Source organism: Drosophila grimshawi, unplaced genomic scaffold, assembly GCF_018153295.1.
Source record: "Drosophila grimshawi isolate 15287-2541.00 unplaced genomic scaffold, ASM1815329v1 contig_1006, whole genome shotgun sequence".
Classification (NCBI taxonomy): Eukaryota; Metazoa; Arthropoda; class Insecta; order Diptera; family Drosophilidae; genus Drosophila; species Drosophila grimshawi.
Window position 1 is genome coordinate 989856 of NW_025062489.1, and position 24456 is coordinate 1014311.

General features: G+C 39.2%; 1 protein-coding gene and 2 non-coding genes across 3 annotated transcripts; 2 read left to right on the forward strand and 1 right to left on the reverse strand.

The window, feature by feature from the left end:
* Window positions 1-8872: 8872 nt before the first annotated feature.
* Trnat-cgu lies at window positions 8873-8944 on the reverse strand. Its single transcript has one exon. It is a non-coding gene; the product is annotated as a tRNA-Thr (tRNA).
* Window positions 8945-9183: 239 nt separating this feature from the next.
* On the forward strand, window positions 9184-9255 carry Trnap-cgg. Its single transcript has one exon. It is a non-coding gene; the product is annotated as a tRNA-Pro (tRNA).
* A 314-nt stretch (window positions 9256-9569) lies between these two features.
* On the forward strand, window positions 9570-17808 carry LOC6564874 (paxillin-B). The gene is given in 4 exon segments (XM_001990940.2): window positions 9570-9916; window positions 10051-10535; window positions 10627-10752; window positions 16952-17808. Coding segments are annotated over 4 exon segments (1689 nt in total). The 5' UTR covers window positions 9570-9577; the 3' UTR covers window positions 17691-17808.
* The last annotated feature ends 6648 nt before the right edge of the window (window positions 17809-24456 follow it).

Below are 24456 nucleotides of genomic sequence, written 5' to 3' on the forward strand. Positions count from 1 at the left end.
GTTGCAATCGAGTGAAAATGCCGCTTAAGCTGGCCATCCTTCTCGTCATCATCGTCAGCATCATTATGATTGCCTGCAATTTGGTAAATGCACCATTTAATCAACTTGTTGCGGCACGTGCAATTTCAAGTGAGTTGAACGCATTCACACAAGCACATCTACTTCGATAGAGCGGCTAATTAATGACTAAAGGTCTGCCTAAATAGCTAAAAAGCTAAATTAAGTAATTAAAAATAAACTAGTGACTAAAGGTGTGCCTAGTTTATTTCGTGGCGACACGGAAAAATACAAAATTAAAAATAAAGTCTTACTTAATTTTTAATTTTCATTGAATTACAAATTTCGGAGTGTATTTACTTGGAATTATTTAAATTCCTTCTCAGTTTGAAGTTGAAAGCTGTCTAGAAATTATTGCAATTAAACTCAAATAAAATCATAACTTTTGAATGTACCGTGACATTGTTCACTTGTGTATTTATTAATAATTATTTGTTTACTTGCACATATCTTATTTTTATTTATTTTGGTGCGAAATTGAAAAGTTTCTATATTTTTGGCGTTCATTGTACTATGCATGATAGGCACAAAGTAAGCGCATGTTTTGTTTATTAAGCTTGACTCGCTTGCTCACTTCAACACACACACACACATAAGAGAGAGAGAGAGAGAGAGAGAGAGAGCGCTCTCTGTGATGTGGATGGTTTCATTAACTAATTAACGCCGCTTGACGTCCACTGCATTCGGCATTGTGAAGCAATTAAGCTCCGTTTGAAGTTAGCAGTTAGCAGCGCCCAGCGTTTGCTCAAGCATTTGAACTTTTTTGTCGCTGAGCAGATGACAATGAGTACGTGAACTGCAAACTAGAGCGTCAGCGTCAGCGCCGCAGTCGCAATCGCAGTCGATGTAAGCGTCCTTCTTCAGTAGCCAGCTTCGTCTGCGTCTGCGTTGCTTAGTCTATAAAAGCGCAATTTGTCGTAATTGTTTAAGCAGAAAGAAATAACAGCAAATGGCAGACTACAACACAATACATAAAACAACTTAATAAAAATTCCATTGCCGTGTTGTATATCAGTTTAGTCTCAAGGGGGGCGGGGCGGGGGCGGGGTCTGGGATGATAGCGGCGGCAGCTGAGTGAAAGAGAGCGGGCAAATAATAACAATGGGAATTGTCGCACAAATCAAAACGTTTTGGCGCAATGTGTCGCTGACAGAGCGATGGAGCAATGGAGCGGGAGGAGGTGGGGTTGGGTGGTGTCAAGCATAAATCTCACTTAGATTCGCAGAAAGCAGAAAAGGAAAATCTGTACAAATAGATTAACAATAACAAGAGCAACAATAACAACAATAACAGCAACAGTAAACAAATGCCCAGTCCAATACATACGTACATATGTTGCCACAATAATAAACACCGTATCAGCAACAACAACAACAACAACAACCACAACAAGAGCAGCAACGCGCATAAATCAAACAAGCAGTTCGACTGGGGGCTGCTGTCGATTCCGACTGCATATGGCAGCATTTGTGCTTCGTTGTTTTTTCTTGTTTATTTCTCAATTTTTTGTTGTTAATGTTGTTGTTGTTGTTGTTAGTTATTGAGATTGAGTGAAATAACAATAACGTTCAACTTTCGATGGCACTAGAACAGGCGTAAACACAAACACGACACTTACACAGCTCGCACGCATACACACACAGGCACACACAGAGACACGCACACACACACACAAACCCACCACGCTTGAACACTATTTCAACAGACTTTGTTAACTATGCAGGCGACAAAATTGTCACTAAGTATTTGTTGCTATCAATGCATTTTTAAATATTATGCTAACTGTTATAAATGACTAATGATTTCTCAAATGCCCAAAAATATAATACTAATTATTGCGATATTACTTAATGCAATATGTTAATGTGTATTTACATCAATTTCAATTATTAAATCCTCATGCGACAGAGAAAACGATTTCAGCCATTTTGTCGCCTGTTTAAAATGCATGTAGAATCGGTAACTGGCAACCAAAACATATACAAAAAAAATATATATATATATATAAACAAAGAACGGGAGTTTAGTTGAAGCTGCTGCTGCGAGTGACATCGGAAATTGTCAAGTGCCAAAAAAGCTGCTTGCTCGGTGACAGAGTCACTGAGAGAGAAAGAGATGGCTATAGTCGCACTCTCTTTTATATGGTCGTGTGTGTGAGTGTGTGCATTTGATTTTGATTGGTATTTATGGCAGTTCAAGTATTCATTGAGAACACGAAGATTGGCAAATTGTTGTCGTTGTTCTTGTTGTCGTTGTTGGAGCAGCACATGCTGCTGACAGGACGAAGCCAATGCTAAAGGCCAACACACTGAACACTTGGTCTCTCCATAGTTAACTTAACAACAACAACAAAAATAACAACGAGGATATTCAGAACTGTTTAAATTGTAAACGTTGCTATTTAATTGTTCGTTCAGCCACTTAAAAGCTTGTTTTATGTCGCACAACTTTGCTGGAAATATGCAAAAATACCAAATGTATGTATGTGTAGAAAAACATAAAACAAAGCATAAAACATACAACATACAACATACAACATACAATATACAACATGGACCACGGCAATCGCAGCCGTGACGTGACGCGACGTTGTGGCGAGGAGTGTGGCGAGTTGGCTTATTCCTTGTCGCATAACATGTTTGGCGTTACGTTCTGAAGACCAACTCGCCTCTCTCTCTCTCTCTCTCTCTCTCGCTCTGCCTCTCTCACTCCCTTCCCATGCCTACACTCGTCTGTCCATTGCGACTCCATTTCGTGCTTGGCTTTGCATAGCTCTGGTGGCCATTCTCTCCTTCCCGCACTCTCCACTCTTCACTCTCCACTCTCCACTCGCCATTCGCCATTCGCCAGTCTTCAACTGTCCCGTGCCCTTTTTATGGCCGTGTTAAGACTTCGTTTGCATTTTTATGGCATAAAAATTAAAAATGAATTTTGTTTTTGTATTGTTTGTTTGTTTTTGTTGTTGTTTTTTGACCGACGTCTTGCTGTACTGTTTCTTTGTGCCTTGTTATATATATTTTTGTGGCATTGTTTTAGTTTTTCATATTGCGCACTTGACGTTTTTTTCGCCTCTTTTGTTGCACGTAATTTGGTTTTGTTTTGTTTTGTTTTGCTTTAATTTTGTTTTGTATTGAGTCTCTTTTGTTTTGCATAAGTTTGGTGAACGTATTTTTTAATTTGTGCTCGGAAGCCTTGCATGGCCAAAGGACATTGAAATTGGACTTTGTTAGGTGTTTTTGAATAGTACGCCTGAGGGCAATGTGGCCTTAAAGCAACACTTAAACGTATCTTGCATTAAGAATCGCTAAGCACAAATATTGTGTGTATAAATATACATAATTTAAGTATAATATAAGTATATATAACTACATTCATGTGTGGACAACAACTTGCCACTTTGTTGAACATCATGTACAAAATTCAATATATTAATTTATAAGTGAGGCGACACTGTTTCTCAATTAATCTCAGAAGTCTCTCGCCTAAGATATCGTATTGATATTGAGCTGGTAAAGTTTGAATATATTCATTATAACAGAGGCTTAACAGAGCTATCAAATAATAATAATAAAAAAAATAATAATATTTAGTGCAAGGTCAACTGTTAGAATACCCAGTAAAGTTCCTTTGGTCAGAATAAGACATTTTAAAATGGGGAAAAAGTTCGCATTGTTTCTTGAATGATGAAAATCAGATAAATTTGCTTGGCTGCGATGCCAAAAGAGATGTTGGTCACCAAAATGCAAAGAACTCTATATTAAATGAACTTCAAAAGCAGTCAGGCATGCTGCTTGCCACCAAGCTATTATTATATATCCTTATACCTATTTTACTGTCCCGATGTGTATATGCGTCTGCCCTATAAAGTAGGCAATACAAATTTCAAATGCTAAGTTTCCAAAAGGATAACGTTCAAAATAGTTGTTATCTGTGCAACGCGTATATCGGCGCCTGTTTGCTTTTTTTTGGTGCAACCCTGGCAACCCTGGTAACCCTTAACTCACTCATAAAGTCAACTCGATCTCTCAGCGTCTATAGAAAATATAAAATTGTTAACTTCGCCTCTTTAACTCGACCTTAAATTGAGATTGTGCGTTTCATATTTATGATCTTGCAGAGAGTTTTCGTTTGAATTAATTAACGCTGCTTATTGAGTGCAAGTGGCACAATTCAGTGATACGTTAATACATATGCCTCTGTAGCCACAAAAATGCACATTTCAATATTAATATTTTTTTTATCACTCTCATGATTATTTTCCATAATTTTGCCATAAATTTTCTCTTCGCTCGTTGCGTGCACAAATTTAATTTATGTGATTTTTGTTTGCGCCAATGCAAATTGACGTAACGCAACCCGCCAACCCGCCAACCCACCAACCAGCCCAGACAGACAGACAGGTGTGGGGGGAGGCGGGTGACTGGTGGCAGCTCTGCAGGGGGCAGGGGGTAGGGGAGCGGTGCCTCTGCACGCTCAGCACGTTTATTCGCACTTAATTCGCACTTTTTGACACCTTTCGCTGTCGGTCAGTTGCACGACGCAGCGCAAACCCAAAAGCCCAAAAACCAAAATAAACAGAAATGCGTTGCCCTTAAAAACGCCAACAACACAACACACACATACCCCCCCCCCCCATGCTCCTCTGGCCGCTATTACCTGCCCCCAATCCATATGCAGGCTGTCAGCAACATAATGTGCAATGGCAAAAAGCGAACGGCTCGAAAAATTATGCAAAATAAATTAATTACCAATTAAGGGTGAGCCACGCCGCCTTTTAAGGGGGTGAACGTGGGGTGGAGTTGGGCCCGGGGGAGGGCAGGGGGGTTTTTAGTCTGCAGCGACAGCAGGCCCTTCAAAAAACGCAGTCAAAAGTTCGGGCTCCCGATTTGCAGCTGTTGCAGGCATATGCAGAATTTTCTCTCGGCTTTTCGAGGGGTTGTTGTTGCCCAAAAAAAGGGGGTTGCTGTCTGTGTGTGTGATTGTGTGCGTGTGTGTGTGGCAAACAAGGGGCTGCCGTAACGCGTTTGTCACATGAGCCTCGGCCACTAATTAGTGTCATTAAATGCGCTCCACATGCTCGACATGCGACAACATTTGCAATACTTCAACAATCCCCTTACCCCCAACACCCCAACACCCCCAACTACCCCCCGCTTACCCCCTGCTGTGGCTATCGCCTACTTTTGTGGAGCGCATGCATAAAACATGACACAAAATTGCAGCAGTCCACTTTTGTCGCCAAATAAAAAAACCATAAACATAACTGACCGCAAAATCAACTCGGAAAATTTGTGAAAAACTGCACATGGAAGAATGACTGGGTGGGGGAGGGGGGGAGAGAGGGGGTTAGTGTGTGTATAAAACTAGCGAGAGTTTCTTATAACCGAAGTAACTTCCGTTAACTTGCGTGCAATCCTGTAATTTACCCTTCCCCCACTTCCATCACATCCACGCTCAACGAGTCTCCGCGACCGCAATTGGGGTTAAAAAGGGTTTAAGCCAACATACATATGTGTATGTATCTGTGTGTGTGTGTGTGTGTGAGTGTGTGCCTGTGTGTCTGTATAATTATGGAGTCGCAACCAAATACGAAAAGAAACACCCCTCCACCCCCTTTGGGCTGGTCAAGGGCTGGACGGCCTTCGCTTAGCAAACTAAACTGTGAAAAAGCCCGCGGGAAATGTTACCAAAAAATAAAAATAGAAAATTAAAGGGGTTCTAAGTCTATGGGTATTACTGCCATGAAAATTTGAATATTGATTGGGTTTAATGAGCGCTCTGGTCGCGCAATTAGTATGCCCTTCCCCCCTCCCTTCACCAACTGACCACCCCAGCTTAGCTGACCTGGCCCGGCAAGGTATCGGTGGCGTTTCCGTTTGCGTTTGCGTTTGCCTCACTTCGCTGGCGACACAGGCGACAAGGCTCGGAAACGGAAGCCTGCTGGGCAACCAGTGTTGACTAAGTAAAAAACAGGCGGTGGACGGGGTTGGGGGTGATTGCGGGTTTGAGCACATTCACGGTAACTCGACCAAAAAGAGATACTTAATGAAAGAGTGCGATCCCCAGCCGCTGTAAATATATTGTTTTAGTTCAGTTAGGGTGCTATTGGAGCATATTTGAATAAGGAGGAGTAGGTATTTAAATGGCGACAATAGCTTATTATAAATAATAAATACAATTGAACTCTACAAATTATTGATTATCCTAATTACACACGACACACACCTCGAAAAACAATTGATATTATAGATATTTGAACGGAGTTATAAAGAATATCAATGACGACTTCAAATCAAAGAAATTCCCCAAATCAGCAGTTGTGTCTTGAGAATTGATGAATAGTTGAAATACTGCTTAATTCAAATCGTATCATTGAAATTAAATTAAACAAAGCAGAAACGGAACGGAATAATACCCAAATAAAGTTGAATGTATTGGAACAAAATGGAATGAAACAGGAGATTCTTTTTTACGTATGGTTATTGAATTTTGTAAGGCATTGAAGCAAACTTCTCCGTTCCCATTACGTATATAAATTCTTGATCAGCTGAGTCTCTCTCTCTCTCAATTTTAAAGTGATTTTTTGTGAATTTTCGCGGAACACTGTATCATATTGCTACCATTAGAATGATCGGTGGAGAGATGAGATTTTGTATAAGACATTTATTTGGATTGGAGAACAAATTATTAACATCGGAACACTATGTCATACAGCTGCCATGGGATTTATATGTCGGCTTTAAAACTTATACATTTTGAAAACACGAAATATATAAAATCAACTTGTAAATAAAATTACAAATTACGAATTTAAAAATGTAATAAGCCCAAATTGAAAACTGAATGAGAATTAAAGAATACTTTTATGGAATAAAGAAAAAAATAATAATAGAAAATGTGAACATTTAAAACAAAATGTCAGCATTTGTAATACATTCGAGCTGAAAACTAAATACAAATTATTCTGAAATGGCTTGGAATGAGAGATAAAATGTACACAAAATCTAAAACTGAATTGAATGAAATCAAATGGAATGGAAATTAAACAAAATGAAAATGTGATTTGAGCAAGAACAAATCACGAGTTAAATCGTTGGGCGAATCTGCTCAAAAATCCGCCATGCACATTCACAATGCAATTCTGGCGATTTTTGAGCGGAAGGCTTGGAAGGAGGAGGCTTGGTTTTGAATGTAATGCATAAATTAATTGATCGCCCACGCACAGCTCAAAAACTATGAATGTCCACCGAATGCTCTGCTGCCTGCGATAAAATTGGGTACTCACAACCCCCCACTACAATCCTCAATCCCCAAACCCCAACCCCAAACACCACCAAAACCTCGCTCATAAGCTTTGGTGCCATTGAATTCCATTTCGCGATTCAATTTAGTCTAAACTAAAATAACAATGCAGTTTGCCACTGCTGGGGAAGGGGGCCGGGGTCTGCGAGTGTGTGTGTGTGCTATACTGCTGACTTGTATCATTGTATCATTGGATTCGGGGTAGAGGAAAAGGGAAAAGGGAAAAGCGGGCGTTGAATTTACATAAATTGATTTGATTGAATTTTTATGAGTGAGTTGCCCGATGCTTGGGAGAGCACTTGATGAGTTTTTGACACTGGCCACACACACACACACACAGACACAGACACACGCACACGAACTGCCACTCAATGTCTAATTAAAGTCATTGCCAGCAGCTGCAACAGCAGACTCAACCACAGTCATCTCTCGTTCTCCCCCACTCTCTTGCTCTCTCTCTCTCTCTCTGTCTCTCTCTCTGTCTCTCTCTCTCTCTCGCTCTCTCTCTCTCTCTGTGTGTGTGTGTGTGTGCCCCCTGGGCCGGGTCACAGTTGGCGCTACATGGAAACAAACCGCAGAAACAAACAACATCCACGATGGTAGCTTAATGCATTTGGCCATAGACGACGACAATTGACGCTTGGACCAGACAGCGTTACACATGAAGCATGCACCCAAAGAGGCAAGGCTGGAGGGGGTACGGGGCGTGGTTGGGCATTTTAGGGTTTCGGCCGGCATCTGGAATTGGCAACAAACTAAGTATTTAGCGCTTTGGTTTTGGCCTGATTCGAGGCTGGCCATTCCATGCCGCATGCCACAGGCCATCAACTAGAGATGGTCAATGGCTTAAAAGTGAAATTCGAATAATTCAAACAAGGCTTAAACTATGAAAAAAATTATGTTTTAATTGAAGATTTAAATAATTCATATTGTTTTATCGATGCTTCCAATTGGAATTGACAATTTGTTGACTTGTTGGGTGGACTTAGTTCGTGTCACGAATAAAGCACGACACGCACTCAACTCTACACACGAAAGTTGCTCGTTTCGTTTCATTCTATGTTCTTCTGCTGCCAATTTGTCATAAATCTCTTTATTTAAAATTGTTGGTGGCTTTTTCTGCGTTATGCTTGCATTGATTTGTGTGCATTGATTTGTTGTAATGTCGTTGTTGTTGTTGTTGTTGATGCCACTGCTGACCATTGACAGAGGCCTTGGCCATGCATTGTTATCGTTATCGAGCTATTGCAGTCAGCAATTTGCAGTGACAAATAAAGCAAAAGTGACACCAATTGGATGACAGTTATAACGGTTGCGTTTTGCTGGAGAATACCCTACAAAAAAAAGAGAAAAAATATGATATTCAACAGGAATGTTATCATAAGTTGTTGTACAATTTTTGAAAATAGTTCGAAATTGCTATTACAAATCAGATCTATTTCTGAATTCAAATCACTGCTCAAATTGCAAAAAAATTAAAATAAAAGCATTAAAAGTGTATGAAATGTATATTTGCCTCCTGTGAGGTTTGAACTCACGACCCCTGGTTTACGAGACCAGTGCTCTACCACTGAGCTAAAGAGGCGATTTGCCAACTCATCAATAGTTAGCTCAGTTATGACAAGGACCGACGCCCCCGCACCAAATACGAACGAACCGTAACAAAATGGTTAGTCGTAAACAGCGATCGAAGCTTGTGTTTTGCTAAAAATAGCACGTAACGAAAGTGTTGCTGAAGCGACACGTCGACAGCTTGATCGTGCCAAGGTCACCGCTTTCGCTGACTGTCGTTGAGATTTTGCTTGCGCCAGCGCCGGTGGCAGCGGCTCGTTGGTCTAGTGGTATGATTCTCGCTTCGGGTGCGAGAGGTCCCGGGTTCAACTCCCGGACGAGCCCTACCTTTCTTTTGTTTTGCTTTTAAGTGGTGTGCCTAACATTTTTCCTTTTTATATTATCTAAAATTTCATTTGGCCGTTTTACACGCACTTTCTCAAATATGCGCCTACAACAGTCTCGCGTAGAATTTTCCACAGTAAACATATATAGATATACGTTGCGCACAAGAGTATGCTATATTAAAAATATTAAAGTTAATGTCTGAATGGGGTTACACAGCACTGTTTGCCTACTTACAGCTGCTCAATGCCGTTATGTTCAGTCTGAAACGTAGATCAAAATTAGCGCGTCTTTTATTGTGCTTTGTTTAATATCGTTCGACATGATTTGCTATATTAACTTCAACGCTGGATATGACAACGATGACGATGCTCTAGACTTGAGCGCCGCTAACAGCTTTATTGTGCCCGTAGTACCGCATAACGGACCTACGTCCGGCAATTTTGATCAAAACAGCAACAACAACAACAACATCATTCGTAACCGCTTCATTGTGCCCCTAATACCGCCGCCATTCGATCATATCGAAAGCAGCAACAACAACAACAACATGAACAACAACATGAGCAACAACAAAAAGATCAGCAACAGCCTCAACAAGATCAACACGAAACCGCCATCGGTCTATGAAATCTACTTTGCCTCGATTAGCCATCCCAATGTACACACGCACACACACACAAACACACACACACACACACAAACACACACACACACACACACACACACACGGAGAGTAAACATAACTAATCAGTCTCTCTCTCTTTCTCTTTCTCGGTCTCTTTCGCTCGGCAGATGATGACTATGGATATAACCAAATCTGAACCCGGACTTGTCGGGCTTTCATCCAATCAGCAACAGCAGCAGTCAGCACAGCAGCAGCAACAACAGCAACAACAGCAGCAACAACAGGCAGCAAACATGAACAACAACGGGCAGAATAACAACGGCAACAACAACAACAACAATGGCCTTAGCAATGGCAATTCGGTGAACAATAACAGCAACAACAACAACAACAATAACAACAATAATAATAATAGCAACGTGCAGAACATTGCCGCTGCGGCGAACAACAATAACAACAACAACAACAACGGGAGCCAACTATGTGCCGGCTGTGGCAAGCACATCCAGGACCGTTATCTGTTGCGCGCCCTGGACATGCTGTGGCACGAAGACTGCCTAAAGTGCGGCTGCTGTGATTGCCGCCTCGGCGAGGTCGGCTCCACGCTCTACACCAAGGGCAATTTGATGCTCTGCAAGCGTGACTACTTGAGGTAAGAGCGAGACAGAGAGAGAGAGAGAGAGAGAGGGAGAGAGCGAGAGTGAGAGTGAGAGAGTCAAATGCAATTCTTTATTCTCTTGCAGATTGTTTGGTAATACGGGCTACTGTGCCGCCTGCAGCAAAGTCATTCCAGCCTTCGAGATGGTGATGCGTGCACGCACCAATGTTTATCATCTGGAGTGCTTTGCATGCCAGCAATGCAATCATAGGTGAGCTATCAATATATATTTGTATATATACACACCTGGACAGTAAAATAGGTGCGAAGACAATAGCTTGACCAGCATATCCTTTTGCATCGTTGCCAAACAAATTTATCTGATTTTCATCATTCATGAACTTTGCCCCAATCTTAAAATGTCTTATTGGTTAGACCAAAGGAACTTTAGATGACCTTGCACTAAATATTATTTTTTTAGTATTATTATTTGATAGCTGTGTTAAGCCTCGCATCTATTTCACTGTCCCCAGATCAAAATGGACTTTTAAAATTGGAATGTGCCAATCAATTTGACCGTACGCTATCTAAAGTCAGATACTTTCCATTTTCATTAGGAAACAATGTTGCCACACTTGTAAATGAATATATTGTATATTTTTGACATAATATCGCCACGTCTTCAAGCCTATTTTAATGTTCAGGTGTGTACATATCTGTATACTCGTATAAATGCATATAAAGGATATCCAAAGTTGAAGTTGTGCAAAAGTGTGTCGACAGAAGAAAGCATCTTCGATCCCATGAAGTAAACATATTCGAGGCGATCTAGCCACGTGTGTCCGTCCTTCCGTCCGCCCGTCTGAATGAACAAGTGCATCTCGTAGACTATAAGAGAAGACTAATAAGATTTAATATAAGATCTCGTGATATACGAGTGCATATCAAGTACACATTATTTTATCGACAACTTTGTCCGTTTGGCGAATTTCAATATAAAGTTTTTCATAGCAATAAAAACCGCCAAGTGAATGGTATAGAATAGTCCAGTTGATACATGATATAACTTGACATATTATTGATCAATTGTGAAAATTTGATCAAGATCGGATAATAATAATACACACGCTCAAGAAATCACCTGCCACATTTGCTAATTTTAGGGCACATTTTATCTCCTTTTTACCTCCTCCGCCGTCGTCTACAAAAACTCACATAAAATACTTATGCATTTTTATAGGCCATTTGCCTATCAGCAGCTCTACAAAATTCACACACCCTCGCCAAAGAAATCCCTTTTTAATCTTTGGCCAATATACAAAGCCAAAATGGCACTTGGAATTTTATTATTATGCAGCACAGAAACATCAGCAATAACAGCAACAAATTGGCATCATTTACAAGTTTGTTTTCTTACAACGACAGAGTCAGACACGAAGACAGGGGTTTGGTTTGCCAGCGGGCCAGGAAAGGGGGAGCAGGCGGAGGCAGCCAACCCCTTTGAGTGTCGTTGAGTTTCTATGAAAACCGCATAAATTTCGTTGGCATATTTGATTCTCGAAACCCTTCTGGGTGCCATCAACTAGTCATCGACATTGGCATCTACATACATGTATGTATGTATGCATGTATGTATGTGTGTGTGTGTATGTGTGTGTGTGTGTATGTGTGTGTGTGTGTGTACCTTATGGATATGCTGTTCATGTGCAATGAGGCCAACTGCTTGTTTCACAAATTTATTGCATTTGGCCAATTCGCTAAATGTCACTCCAGAGAGTTTTTAAAGTGCGTACACCTCGGGCCTGGTCAACAGTTTCTTTTTGTTTTTTTTCTTTTCTTTTGTGCCGTTTGCATCAATAATGCGGCCACACATATGCCGGCGTCTCAACCCCAGCCAATTTGTGCCCCTGCCCAGGCTGTCTACATTCTCGATTGGAGTTGCTCGTGCAACGAATCGCATTAAATATTAAAAATGCCGCCACACGGCATTGCCGTACAAAAATATTGAAATAAATGTTACAACATATTGGCACATTGTCCAAATTGTGCTCGTTGCCATCCAGTTCCAGTTCCAGTTTCAGTTCCACTTCCAGTTCCATACAATTGAGTTCATTTTATCCGACTGTTTGCGAATGCAATCCATGATGCTTTTGTTTTACATTGTCGAAAATTGACATTAAAAATGTAACGAAATAAAAATTCAAGGGAGAGGTGACGTGGGCTGTGGCACGTGCACCCAGCTGCATCGAGGCCCAGTTGATTCGATGCCAGGAATATGCAACTAGCTCCATTCAAATCCAATTGAAATGAAGAGTGTTTTTAACAGTTGCCTGCTAACATTAACATTCAGCTGGCTACTGTCTGTTCAAAATCTGATAATTGTATTTATTGCGTGTAAATCTAGAATTCTTTTTTCCAATGACAGTATTATACAAAAGTATGAAGTTTAGAGTCTGCGCGAGTCAACTAAATCACGAATTTGGGTGGCTGTTGTTATATATACACATGTACATATGAACTATATATGATCTATGTTAACGGACAACTAACTAATCTGTTAACAGACTCAAGCAACTAAGATTTGTTTGTGTACAATAAATTGGATGTGACGTCACCCTCGATGCACAAGAAATATGTATGTGCTAGTGTTTTATAATATAATTAATAAAAATATAAATAATATTGTTCATAGTTTTCATAATTGCCCACATTTTTCTCTACGAAACACGTATTTTTTTTTTTAAAGAAAACTGTTAACATCAATCAGAAAATAGTATAATTTAAAAGTGCGCACTTTGTTCACAACGATTGAATTCTCTCTTCAAGCTGCTGCTGATCAGATGAATGCTATCAATCGATATCGATATCATATGTTAAGTACATAGTTGCATGTTAAATTACAGATGTTATGTTACATTACAGTCTTAGTACTGGCCCACTATGGGCAGTGGCCTGCTATAATAAGTTGGTTTTATTTGATTTTGTGTGTGCAATTTCTAGTTTGTGAATTATATATAGCAGCCTGTGTATCCCCTAATTCTTGAGCATTACTTCTATTCTGTTAGATATAGACAATATCAGTTGCCGAAAGATTTTAATGGGATTCAAGACGGGGGACTGACTTAATGACCCCCAAATTTTTGCCTTGAAACTTCGATTATTGTCCTGCTGAAATTTTTATATAAGGCGCATATTTTCGTCAACAAATGGCAACATAACATAACATTTTTTTTTCTTTGTCTACAAATTTATCCAAAACAGCATCAAATCGATTTATCGGGCATATCTTGCCACGAAAAGTATCCCCAAACCCAAATATATTCTCTATTCAGCATTGTAGTGATGGGCTCGACCTATCTAACATTACGTGAGAGTTCCATTAAGCCTTTATTGCAAGGATAATAGACAAATCAGACCTGTTGAAAATAGAACCATTTTATGCAATACACACCCATTTCGCTGTCCAGCACAATTTGCACTTTTGACCACAACAATTTGACCATTAAATTTGGGTCTTTTTGAAAATCCAGAAGTGAATCTACTTTGGTGGCTGTCGTGGTATTTTTAAGAGTTATCTGTTGGCAGACTCTTAAATTCGGCATGCTGCTGCAATAAAGAGACCGCCGCTCTTTGAGCCCTTTGGAGCATATTTGTTTTTGTTTTCTTTGCACCTCATTCCACAAAAGCTTTCGGGCTCTTGCAGTAATGTGTACGTGGCTCTAACGTAAATAAATTCAATTATCAAAAAAGTCATTGAGCCGTGGCCGCATGGCCAGCGGGTAGTCTGCAATGTCCACGCAACCACGCACAACTCACCCCCAATTCCAACCCCAACCCCTACCCCTACCCCAACCACCCCCTTATCAAGTCAGCTCCCAAAGTTGTTGTTGGTCGCGCAATTCAAATTTAATATGCGGGCCTTCACTTGCCACATTATGAACCAGCAGCGGCAACAACAAAATGTCGCTTTGCACTTTTTTTTCTCATTTGTATTTGTGTAAACCAAAGTGCATCAAATGTTTGCTGTTGGTTTTTTTTGTTGTTGTTTATTTTTATTTGTTATTTGTTATTTGTAAGCTGTTGCTGAAAAGTTTGCATAATTTCCTGCTGCCAGCATCGACGACGTCGTTAGTTGAGTGGCAGCTGTGGCCGCGCGGGCAGTTGGAGTGGCAGTGGAGTAAACACAGCGCAAAGTTTGACAGTAAATCTTTCCTTTTCGGCAAGGAGAAAGAGCAAAGAGTGAATGAGAAAGAGAAATAGACGGAGAAAAAGTGAGAGAGAGGGAGGGAGGGAGAGAAAAAAGCAGCGTGCGCCATTTTAACAATTTTTGTATTTCCTGTTGACAATTTGTTGGTGGTCTTCGCTTGCCCGGATGTATGATTCCTGCACACACACTTGTACCCACACACACACACACACATGTGTGTGTGTGATGGTGTGCATGATGTCACAGGTGCGTTCAATGCCATGGCTAAAAAATGTTGTTTTTGCTGTTCATTTGTATACATTGTTGACTCAGCCGTTTTTTTTGTTGTTTTGGTAGATAAACGAAGCGTAGACGACAAGAGCAGCAGCGTGCCACGCCCACACAGCCCACATACAGATACATATACGTATACATATGGTAGAGTCAGTCCGTCAATCGATTTGCTGCAACGCCAGCAGCCAAAAAGAAAATGAAACAAAACCAAAAAAAGTTGACGTAAATCAAAAGCCAAATTTCGTATCCGCTGTAAGTCTGCTGTAAGCTGCTTTACCCAGACTCCCTCACTGCCCCATTCTGGCCAGATGGGGTACATGTACTTGTCAAACATTAAAATGATGCACTGCAACACATCGAGTAATGCTAAAACAGGCAACAAGTTGGACACTCTAAAGAAATATATACGCATGTATATGGAGACTTAGCTACTGATTGGGATTTATATATTTGGGCATTTTTTATAAGTAATGGAGTATTACAAAAATTAACAGTTTTTAATGAAACATTCTGATCGAAAACAGTTCTTTAATATTTATCAAAAATTGTTCAATTTTTTATGCTGAAAAGATGGAATTTCACAAAGTTGAAGTCAGACTCTGAAAAGTTATATTTTCTGCTAAATCCCAACATGTTAAATATAATATAAATAAAATATAAATATACAAATAAATCAAAATATAAATCAAACTCGGATTTATTAGGTATAGTTAGCGACAGTTTTGTGCATTTTTTAAGCGCAACGATGCCAATATTCTATGCAAATAATTGAAACCTTTCTTCCTTTGTAGCAGGAAATTATACTCAATTCCTTAGGTTAGAGTATCCAATTGGTCGTAGCTCTGTTACTACTTTTACTCTGCCTTGTTTGGATTGTAATGCGAGCTGTTGTGTGCTGAATGTTGGGCAACTGTTGCGGAGACACCGTCCTTCCTCCTCCCCCTTCCCCCCCACCTCCCTTTTTTCCTAGCTGCTACTTCAGAGTTGCGTTCCAACTTCACTCTCCACACTGACTCTTGTTACTGTACAGGTGCTAACATAAATATTTTGACAAAGGGCTTCATGTAGCACACACACACAGACACACACACTGTTTCTCGACTGAAAATGGGCGACTTTATTTGCAACTGGCTGAATGCACACTGCATTTCACTGGGGCGGAACTTGTTGTACTCCTGTGTTCCGCGACACCCCCTACTTCCCAACTCAAACCCCTTAATTCTGTTATACCTTTCGCAGCAGCAACAGCAGCAACAGCAGCAACAGCAACAGCAGCAACAGCAACAGCAGCAACAGCAGCAACAGCAGCAACAGCAACAGCAGCAGTAGCAATGCTCAATTTCAGATCTGTGGTGCACTTCCGCCTGTTGCCTCGTGACATTTTCAAATGCTTATCTGACTTCCTTTTGAGCCGTCATCATTCAGATTCTGATTCTCAAACCGCTCGTCAACAACAATCGCTGTTGCTATTGCTGTTGCCGCTGTCATGCTTCCTTGCTTACTGGCTTGTGTCCTTGTGCTTCTGTCCTTCAGGCTTGTCTTCGTCTGCTCTTTTGTTTCAGCCAACTCAGTTCCTGGCCATTCACCATTCTCCATTCACCGTTAACCGCTGTCAATTGCCATCTTTGTGCTGTCAGTCGCTTACAGGCTTAAGCATGTGGAAAAATCGTTTCCAGTTAGTTCCTGTTCAACTTGAAATTTACTTCCAGCTTCCTTCTACCTGGCAATACTCCTTCACCTTCAAGAATGATATTATGCTGGAAATCTGAAGAAAACAGTTCAAGAATGAAACTAACCTTATACTTGATAACTTCATTCATATTCAATGGTTGTGTGGAATACTGTAATACTACTGATAATGGAAACACTCTCTTTAATTTATAATATGCCTAATGAACCTCTTGGGAGAGTTATAATATTCAAATTCCATTTGATTCGTGTCGATTCCTTGCTAAAACTAGCTCACATCATTTGCTTCTCTTGCTTTCAGATTCTGCGTTGGCGATCGTTTCTACCTATGCGAGAATAAAATACTCTGCGAATACGATTACGAGGAGCGTCTGGTGTTCGCCTCGATGGCCAATCATCCGATGCTGAAGCGTCACGTCTCGTCTCTGGGCCAGGGGTCGCCAACTGGGGCTGCGGGCGCCGCTGGCGCTGCTGGTGGATTGCTGGGCGGTGGGCCAGTTGGCGTTACTGGCGGCGCAAATGTAAATGGCGGCACTGGCATTATAAATGGGCCCCGTACACCGGGCGACCACAATAACAACAACAATGGACCGCAAACGCCCACTGGAGGTGGCGGCGGCTCACCATTTGCGGCCGCCGCAGCGGCAGCAGCTGCTGCCGCGCACATGAAGAATCAGCTGGGGGCGTCCAGCTAAAATAAAGCCCTGGGCATGAGCGGCAGCAGCGGCGGCAGCAGCAGCTCTGGTCAGCAGTTCTATGGAGCCGCCGGCTTTGGTCTGCATCATCATCATCAGCAGCTGCAGCAGCATCAACAACATCAACATCAACAGCAGCAACAACAACATCAACAGCAGCAACAACATCACCAGCAGCAGCAGCAGCAGCACCAGCAGCAGCAGTTCATGGGCTTGGGCTTAGGCTTGGGAGTGGGGATGGGCGTGGGCGTGGGTGGCGTTGGGGGTGGTGGCGGAGGCGGAGGCGTTGGCAGCATGGGTAGCAGCTGCAAGCGCTACCAAAGAAAGTTCTACAATCGCAACTAAACAGCCCAAATGCACTCAATGAATGAAACACTATAGCTTGATATATGGAAATACACAGCATATATCGATATATATTTATAATATTCATATAAACCATAAAATGTTCGTTTTGCTTTGACTGAGTTGAAGTTTCATAGTTTTAATTAGTTTGGCTTTTTTCTAGCTACCTACCACTATAAGAGTATGTATATTCTCTATAATATATTTACGTCCCATCTGCAGTTTTGGACGCGTCGATTCATTTTTCTTTGTATCACCATGATTTTTAACATTGAAGTGACAATATGCATAAGTTTTAATTATTACAAAACAAAAACAAACAAAAAGGAAGAAAACTGTTTTTATTCTGATTTAGTGTTCCCTTAAGCTCTGTAAATATTTTGCGTGCAGCTTGTGCTAAGAAGAATGTAATGTATTTAGTTATCACATATATGAAAAACAAAACTGTTAAGCCGTTAATATATATTATATATTTTTTTTCTGTACATTTTTAAGTCACAGCACCGCTCTATGTACGGGATATACATACATAGACATGTATACTTTTTTTTTTAAATATCTTTTACGCTCGAAGCGTGCGGTGCCAAAACAACTCAAAGCAGTGCCAAAAAAAAAAAAAATAAAAATATTAATTAATAAACAAAGAAAGAACGAAACACGAAAACATCAAAAACACTTATTAACGGCATAAAAACTATTTTAAATGGTTTTAAATATTTATTTTGCTATTATTATTTAGGAATTAAAATGAAAACAAAATAGAGCACAATCAAGCTTCTCTATGACGAATTTAAGTACATTGTACTTAAGACAACTGGACCGCATTTGACGCATCCTTACTCTACTCAACGTGTCATCAGACTTTGATACTATTCAAAACGATATTCGAATTGCTGTTGAAGGTTTTTGTTTCTGAATAAATATGCTCTAGCTAATGTATGCTCTGCATCAAATTACTTAGTTGATTCTCAATAAAAAATCTCATTGCGGCTTCAATATCTTTCGAGAGTTGTTTCGAGTTCGTTATAGATAAGTTTGACTGTTCAAATTGAAAGAAATTTGTTGAAAATCCCCACCGACCATTTTTTATTTTTATTTTTATTTTTTTTAATATTTTTAAACATTTATTATATTTATGTATTGTTTGGTTTGGAACTTCATTTCGATATAATGGCCGCCAGATGTAAAATAAGCTGAGAAATTGGCTTTTTATTTAATGTGTAAATATTTAAAATATTTATATTTTCTATATGTGTACTACAACTTATTTTTCACGTTCATTTTGAAGTCTGTTAGAGCCACATTGTTGATTATTATTTAAGTTTAGTTAGTGCGAGGCTAAAAGATTGCAACAAATCGACATTTTTTTTTTACTTAATGAAAAAATATGCTAAATACAAAATATAAATATAATACAGAAGTTAAAGTTAAAGAAGCCTTGGAATAAGTATAACAAATGAAGTAAATAAAGGCTAGACTATGCAAGTGTAAAGATTATAAGAAAATATTAAGTAAAATATGATATGTGTATAAACTAACAAAATATATATGAGAAAACCGCAAAACGAAACAAACGCAAACAAAACTAGTTACAATATAAATGTATTTATTAATATGATATAAATCAATTTTTTTTTATTATTATAATTATTCAATATGCATACTTAATTGTCAGCAACTCATGCGATTCCATATAATCTATAAATACTTGAAAACTAAGTGTTAAATTAAAAATGAGAAATCTAAAAAAAAAAAACAAAAACGTAAACTAGTAAAAATATTTACGTATTAATAAAAAAAATATATATATCCAAAACAATTAATACAATTTGTAAGCCGTAAGCGAAATGCAAAAGCAGTGAAAAGAATAACCAAAGTGTGTATAAGCAAAAAGCAAAAAGAAAAAAAAAAACAAAAAAAAATTATTCAATAAATATGCATTAAATACTTATATATACACAATACTACCTACATGTTAAATAAATGTAAAATGCATAAGCGAAAATTTTTTTTAATGCGCAACGTCAAGAATCAAAAGTATCTAAAATTTAAGTTACACATACAATGATATAGGACCGTATTGAATGAAAAATGTACGCCGCGTTGCGTTTAATTTTAGAATAATGCAAAACAAAGAAATCAAAACTGACAAAATACAAAAAAAGCACACACAAAAAAAAAACAAAAAAACAAAACACAAGTTTTAAAAAAGAAAACCAAAACAAAAATAAAAATAAATGTAATTAACAAACATTGAAAACAGTTGAATTTTTTTTGGTTGGGTTACAGTACAATTGAATTTGGAGACAAATTGATTAAACTATCGTAGACTCACATTGATTACATTTCGCGGTTCCATTATGATCAAATTGCCACTTGATTTCAAAAGTGCGAAATCACAAATAAAACAATTAGATCAAGTATAAGACACTCTATAACCACTTTTCGGCAAACCCAATAACTAAGGGACCAATTTAAAAATGAAACTGATTTCATTCCTTTTTTTGCTTTTAGCAATAAATTAAAAAAAAAAAAATTCTTTTGTATTTTAAGAATGTTTTTTTAAGAAATGTGTTTATAGTGCAACCAGGCCATAAGCCAAACAAAATTCAAGAAAAACTACTAATAACAGTGAAATTGATATGGTCTAATGGTTAATAATCTACACTTTTCAATTGTTGGCCTGCTTTTTAAAGCTATAAGCATTTGCTGCAAAATGGGGCTTGGCGTGAAATTAGCTACATTGCCTGCACTTAAATGTGCAGCTGGTTTTGTTATTGTTCCTATTGCTATTGTTGTTTATTGTTGGTTGCTGTTGATGCCAGCGCTGTCAATTGGCATTTTGCTTTGCATGCTCGTGCTTGACATTTGTTGACTCTTTCGCTTTGACAGCCATTAATCACGGCATTGTTGTTGCCAATTTCAAATCCACACGCAGACACACAGACATTGGAAGGAGGGGGTTGTGTTAGCCCGGGGGTTGTCTGATAAATGATGCTTCATATTTTGGAGCTGACTGCAATTGAAATAATAAAACGGTTTGTGCCCCACCCAACTTGCCTGCAATTGCCGTTGCTTGCCGCTTGCCACTTGCCACTTGATTAATGAAACTTTAAAAGGGAACACGCGTCCTTTTTGTTGTTGCTGTGCCGCTTTTGTCTGTGGCAGCGGATGCGCGCAACTACAGCGACCGCAAAAACTTTCAGATAAGCGATCTTTTCAATATATCCATGAAGAATATATACACATACACAAAGATTATATGTGTGTGTATGTGTGTATGTGTACGTACTCGACGAAAAGTTTTGGCGTCTTATTGGTTTCCCTTCGATGTGAGTAGAGGCAAAAGGGACTTGGCGTCGCCGCTGCAGGCCATAACAATAAAAGTCATTTATAGATTTCGATTTGTGCGACGCGCTCATATGTGAGACATACCCTGCCCTGCCCTGCCCCTGGGGAGATTGCACTACCCACCCCACCCGCTGCTATCAGAGGCATAAGTTTGACGTTGCATAGTTTTAGGCTGCTTATCAGCACTTTTGTTTTATTGTGTGTGCGACTGCTGTGGTTGCTGCGGCTGCTGGTGGTTGGGCCAGCACAAAATGTTGGTTTCCTAGGGCCAAGAGGAAACTGGTATCTGGAGGGAGGGGATGCGGGGGAGTCGCCTTTGTTTTCGACATTGGGTGTCATAATCAGTATAATGCTTATGAAAATGTCTTTTGTGCCGTTTGCCGCTTATCAGCAAATATACGTAGCGAATACGGAGCGTTGTTCTCATCGTCCTTTTGTTTACGGCTCCATCGTGTCGCCGCTCCATCGGAATCCATAAAAATAATGTTTCAATTTGGTACGCCTTCCATCCCGGGCACTGCCTCATTTACTCTCTGTCAATCACAAAATGATGAAAATGATGTGTTCACCAAAAATGTGGATGAAATGTATGATAAAAACAAATCGTTGAAATTCTCTATATAAAAAGCCCTTATTCTAAAGTTTTCTCCTTACGCTTATCAACATTTTAAATGTTTAGTAGAAATTGTTTTCCATTACTTAGGGTTACTTAGGAATAAGGAACGATTCCAAAATATTTATGTTGTATTCTGCTCTTCTAGCTACTATATGTTTTCAAGATTAAAATTCATTTAACCAAACTGTTACCATTTGTTAAGAACGGTTTGGTTTACTTGTATATATTATATAAATTAGTCTGAGTTTGATTTATGCACATCATCCGAGGTGATGTATTTTCTTTTGCTCACTTTGATGAAAGACATATAAATGTTGCATACCTTAACTTATATTGCTTTAGCTACACTGATTTACCATCCAATGAAATAATGAAATTAATTCTACAACTTGAAGGTTAGTTGCGACTTGGAATATTTTAGTAGGATACATTTTTCTTTAAGATATGCTGTAAAGAGAAAAACTCCCAAATGTGCGAAATTCAAATATGATTTAATGTATTAATCCAGTAAGAATACCGCAATCGACAGTGCTTTACTAGAAGATACCCTGTATCTAAGTGTTAATCAACACTTATTGCCACATATTATCAGAAAAGGTTAAGCAAGTGTGCATTTTTAATGGCAGGTATTTTTGGATGAATGTTTTCTGAAAATGGCTGAAAATACACAAGTATTTTCGATGTTGTGAAAAATGTGGTAAATGTCATAAACAGTTAACATTTCAAGAAAGGTAAGCGCTTCTTTGTAAAATACAATTATGACTTGACTAATTTGTTCTAATATAATATACATTAATGCTGAAAAAATTGTTTATTTTTTTCTATCTGATGGTTTTTGCCCGCTCTTATATTTTAATTAATTGTTTTATTTTTTTTATCGCAAAGACAAATAATAAAAAACCGATCAGCTGTTTTATTTGAATCAAGCGGAATTTTTACACCTCACATGTTAACGACAGCGGAGACTCATAATCGAATTGCAATATATAAAGAATGTGAATATGTGTGTGTATTTGCACAGCCTCACAATACTCTGCTTACCCATTTTGAATGCAGTGCCGGAAAAAGTGTAAGTCGAGAAAATAAGTTGTCAGCGTGGGTTGACTTGTGTCCCAAGTGGCAGCAAGTCGAGCAATACAAACAGTGACACTGAGCAAACGGCTGATATTGAATGAGATTGCAGCTCTATGTCAATTGGTCGCAACTCGTGCTCAAGCTCACACTCCAACCTCACACTCATGCACCACTCACACTCGTAAACTGAACCCTCTGTAAAAGAGGATAGCGACAGCAAACACATCACCAACAACAACAACAACAACAGGAGTGCCAAGTGTCCACCGTTTTAATTTAAAACAAACAAAAGCATTGTTCAAGCAATTAAATTCATAATTATTATGATTATTGTGATGTTGCTACTGAATGCCACAACCCTCAAGCCAGCCTGCACACCCCACCAACAGCAACACCAACACGAATACGAACACCACCCTTAACCGTCAACCCCGGCCCAGCACTAAAGGAGTCATTCGCAAAAAAACACTTGACAAATTCCGCGCTGCCGCCGCATGCTTAATTAAATGAGTTTGCGCACAACTCTTTTCATGTTTTAATTACGCAAATATTCAGCATAGCTCAGCTCTGCTTCTGCTTCTGATTCTGCTTTGACTATGGCAACAACAACAATAACAATATCAAGCTCAAGAGCAACAAAATATGCATGAGATAGAAATTTGTCTAAGCTTTCAGGCTTTGCCATTTCCTTTGTAATGCGAACAACTTCAAAGCGGGAATGTCGTCAAAATTCAAAGTTGCCATCCCCACACACGCTCCGCTTTAACTCGCTCAAATTACTCCTGCTCAAATTGTTTGAGTAATTAGTCCACCTGCATGACCGATCAGCTGCGAAACAAGAACAAGAGCCGTTATAACTGCTCTATCAACTTAACGAACCGTTTGTGCAGAGAGCCACTAAGTAATGTGGAGTGTGGAGCGAGCAAATTGGATGCCCTTCTAGATTCCAGTGTTATCATTTTGTTGTGTAGTCTAATATTATTGGGGAGCAAAATGCACGGCAACCTATTAGCTGCATAGTACCGCTTCTGAGCCATCTGAGCTCTTCCATCAGTCCGAGCTTTTTCACGTATGCAAGAATCTTTGTCGAGTTGAGGGTTATTCATTTCTAAATATTTGTAAAACAAATGTAAACACTAATTTATAGAATTAAGAGCCAAGTGATAAAATGTACTCCTCACATTCGTGCGGGAGCTGGGGCTGATGGAAGAGTTATAGGCTCAGAAGGGGGCACAATAGATCAAATAGGTCGCGGTGCAATTCCCCCCCAATAATAATAATAATAATAAAATGTACTCTCTTCGAGGTCGGGTACCTCACTGAGAAGTTGCTCAATACGAACGCTACTCTCTTAGACGACTCAATCTGTCATGATGTGCTTTGAGGTCAATATCAGTTATGAATTCGAATACGTATACATATTTATAATAATATTTCTAACTGTGGACTAATATTCAAATTTCAGCCCATTATCTCAGCTTTGCTAGGGTATGTAATCTTCGACGTGCCGAATATAACCGTTCATTCATGTTTATATTATATGCGGTTTCTATTCAATACTTTAATTATTATTAGTTAATTTAATATTTTGGAGTTTTAACAATCTAGTTTTGCCAGCTGTACGATTTAGTCTAAGTTATACTTGATCCCAGGTTTTAGTTTGCTTCTTTGTTCGTTCATCTGGTTTTCTTCGACTTTCAAACAAAAACATGTTGTATGAACCTT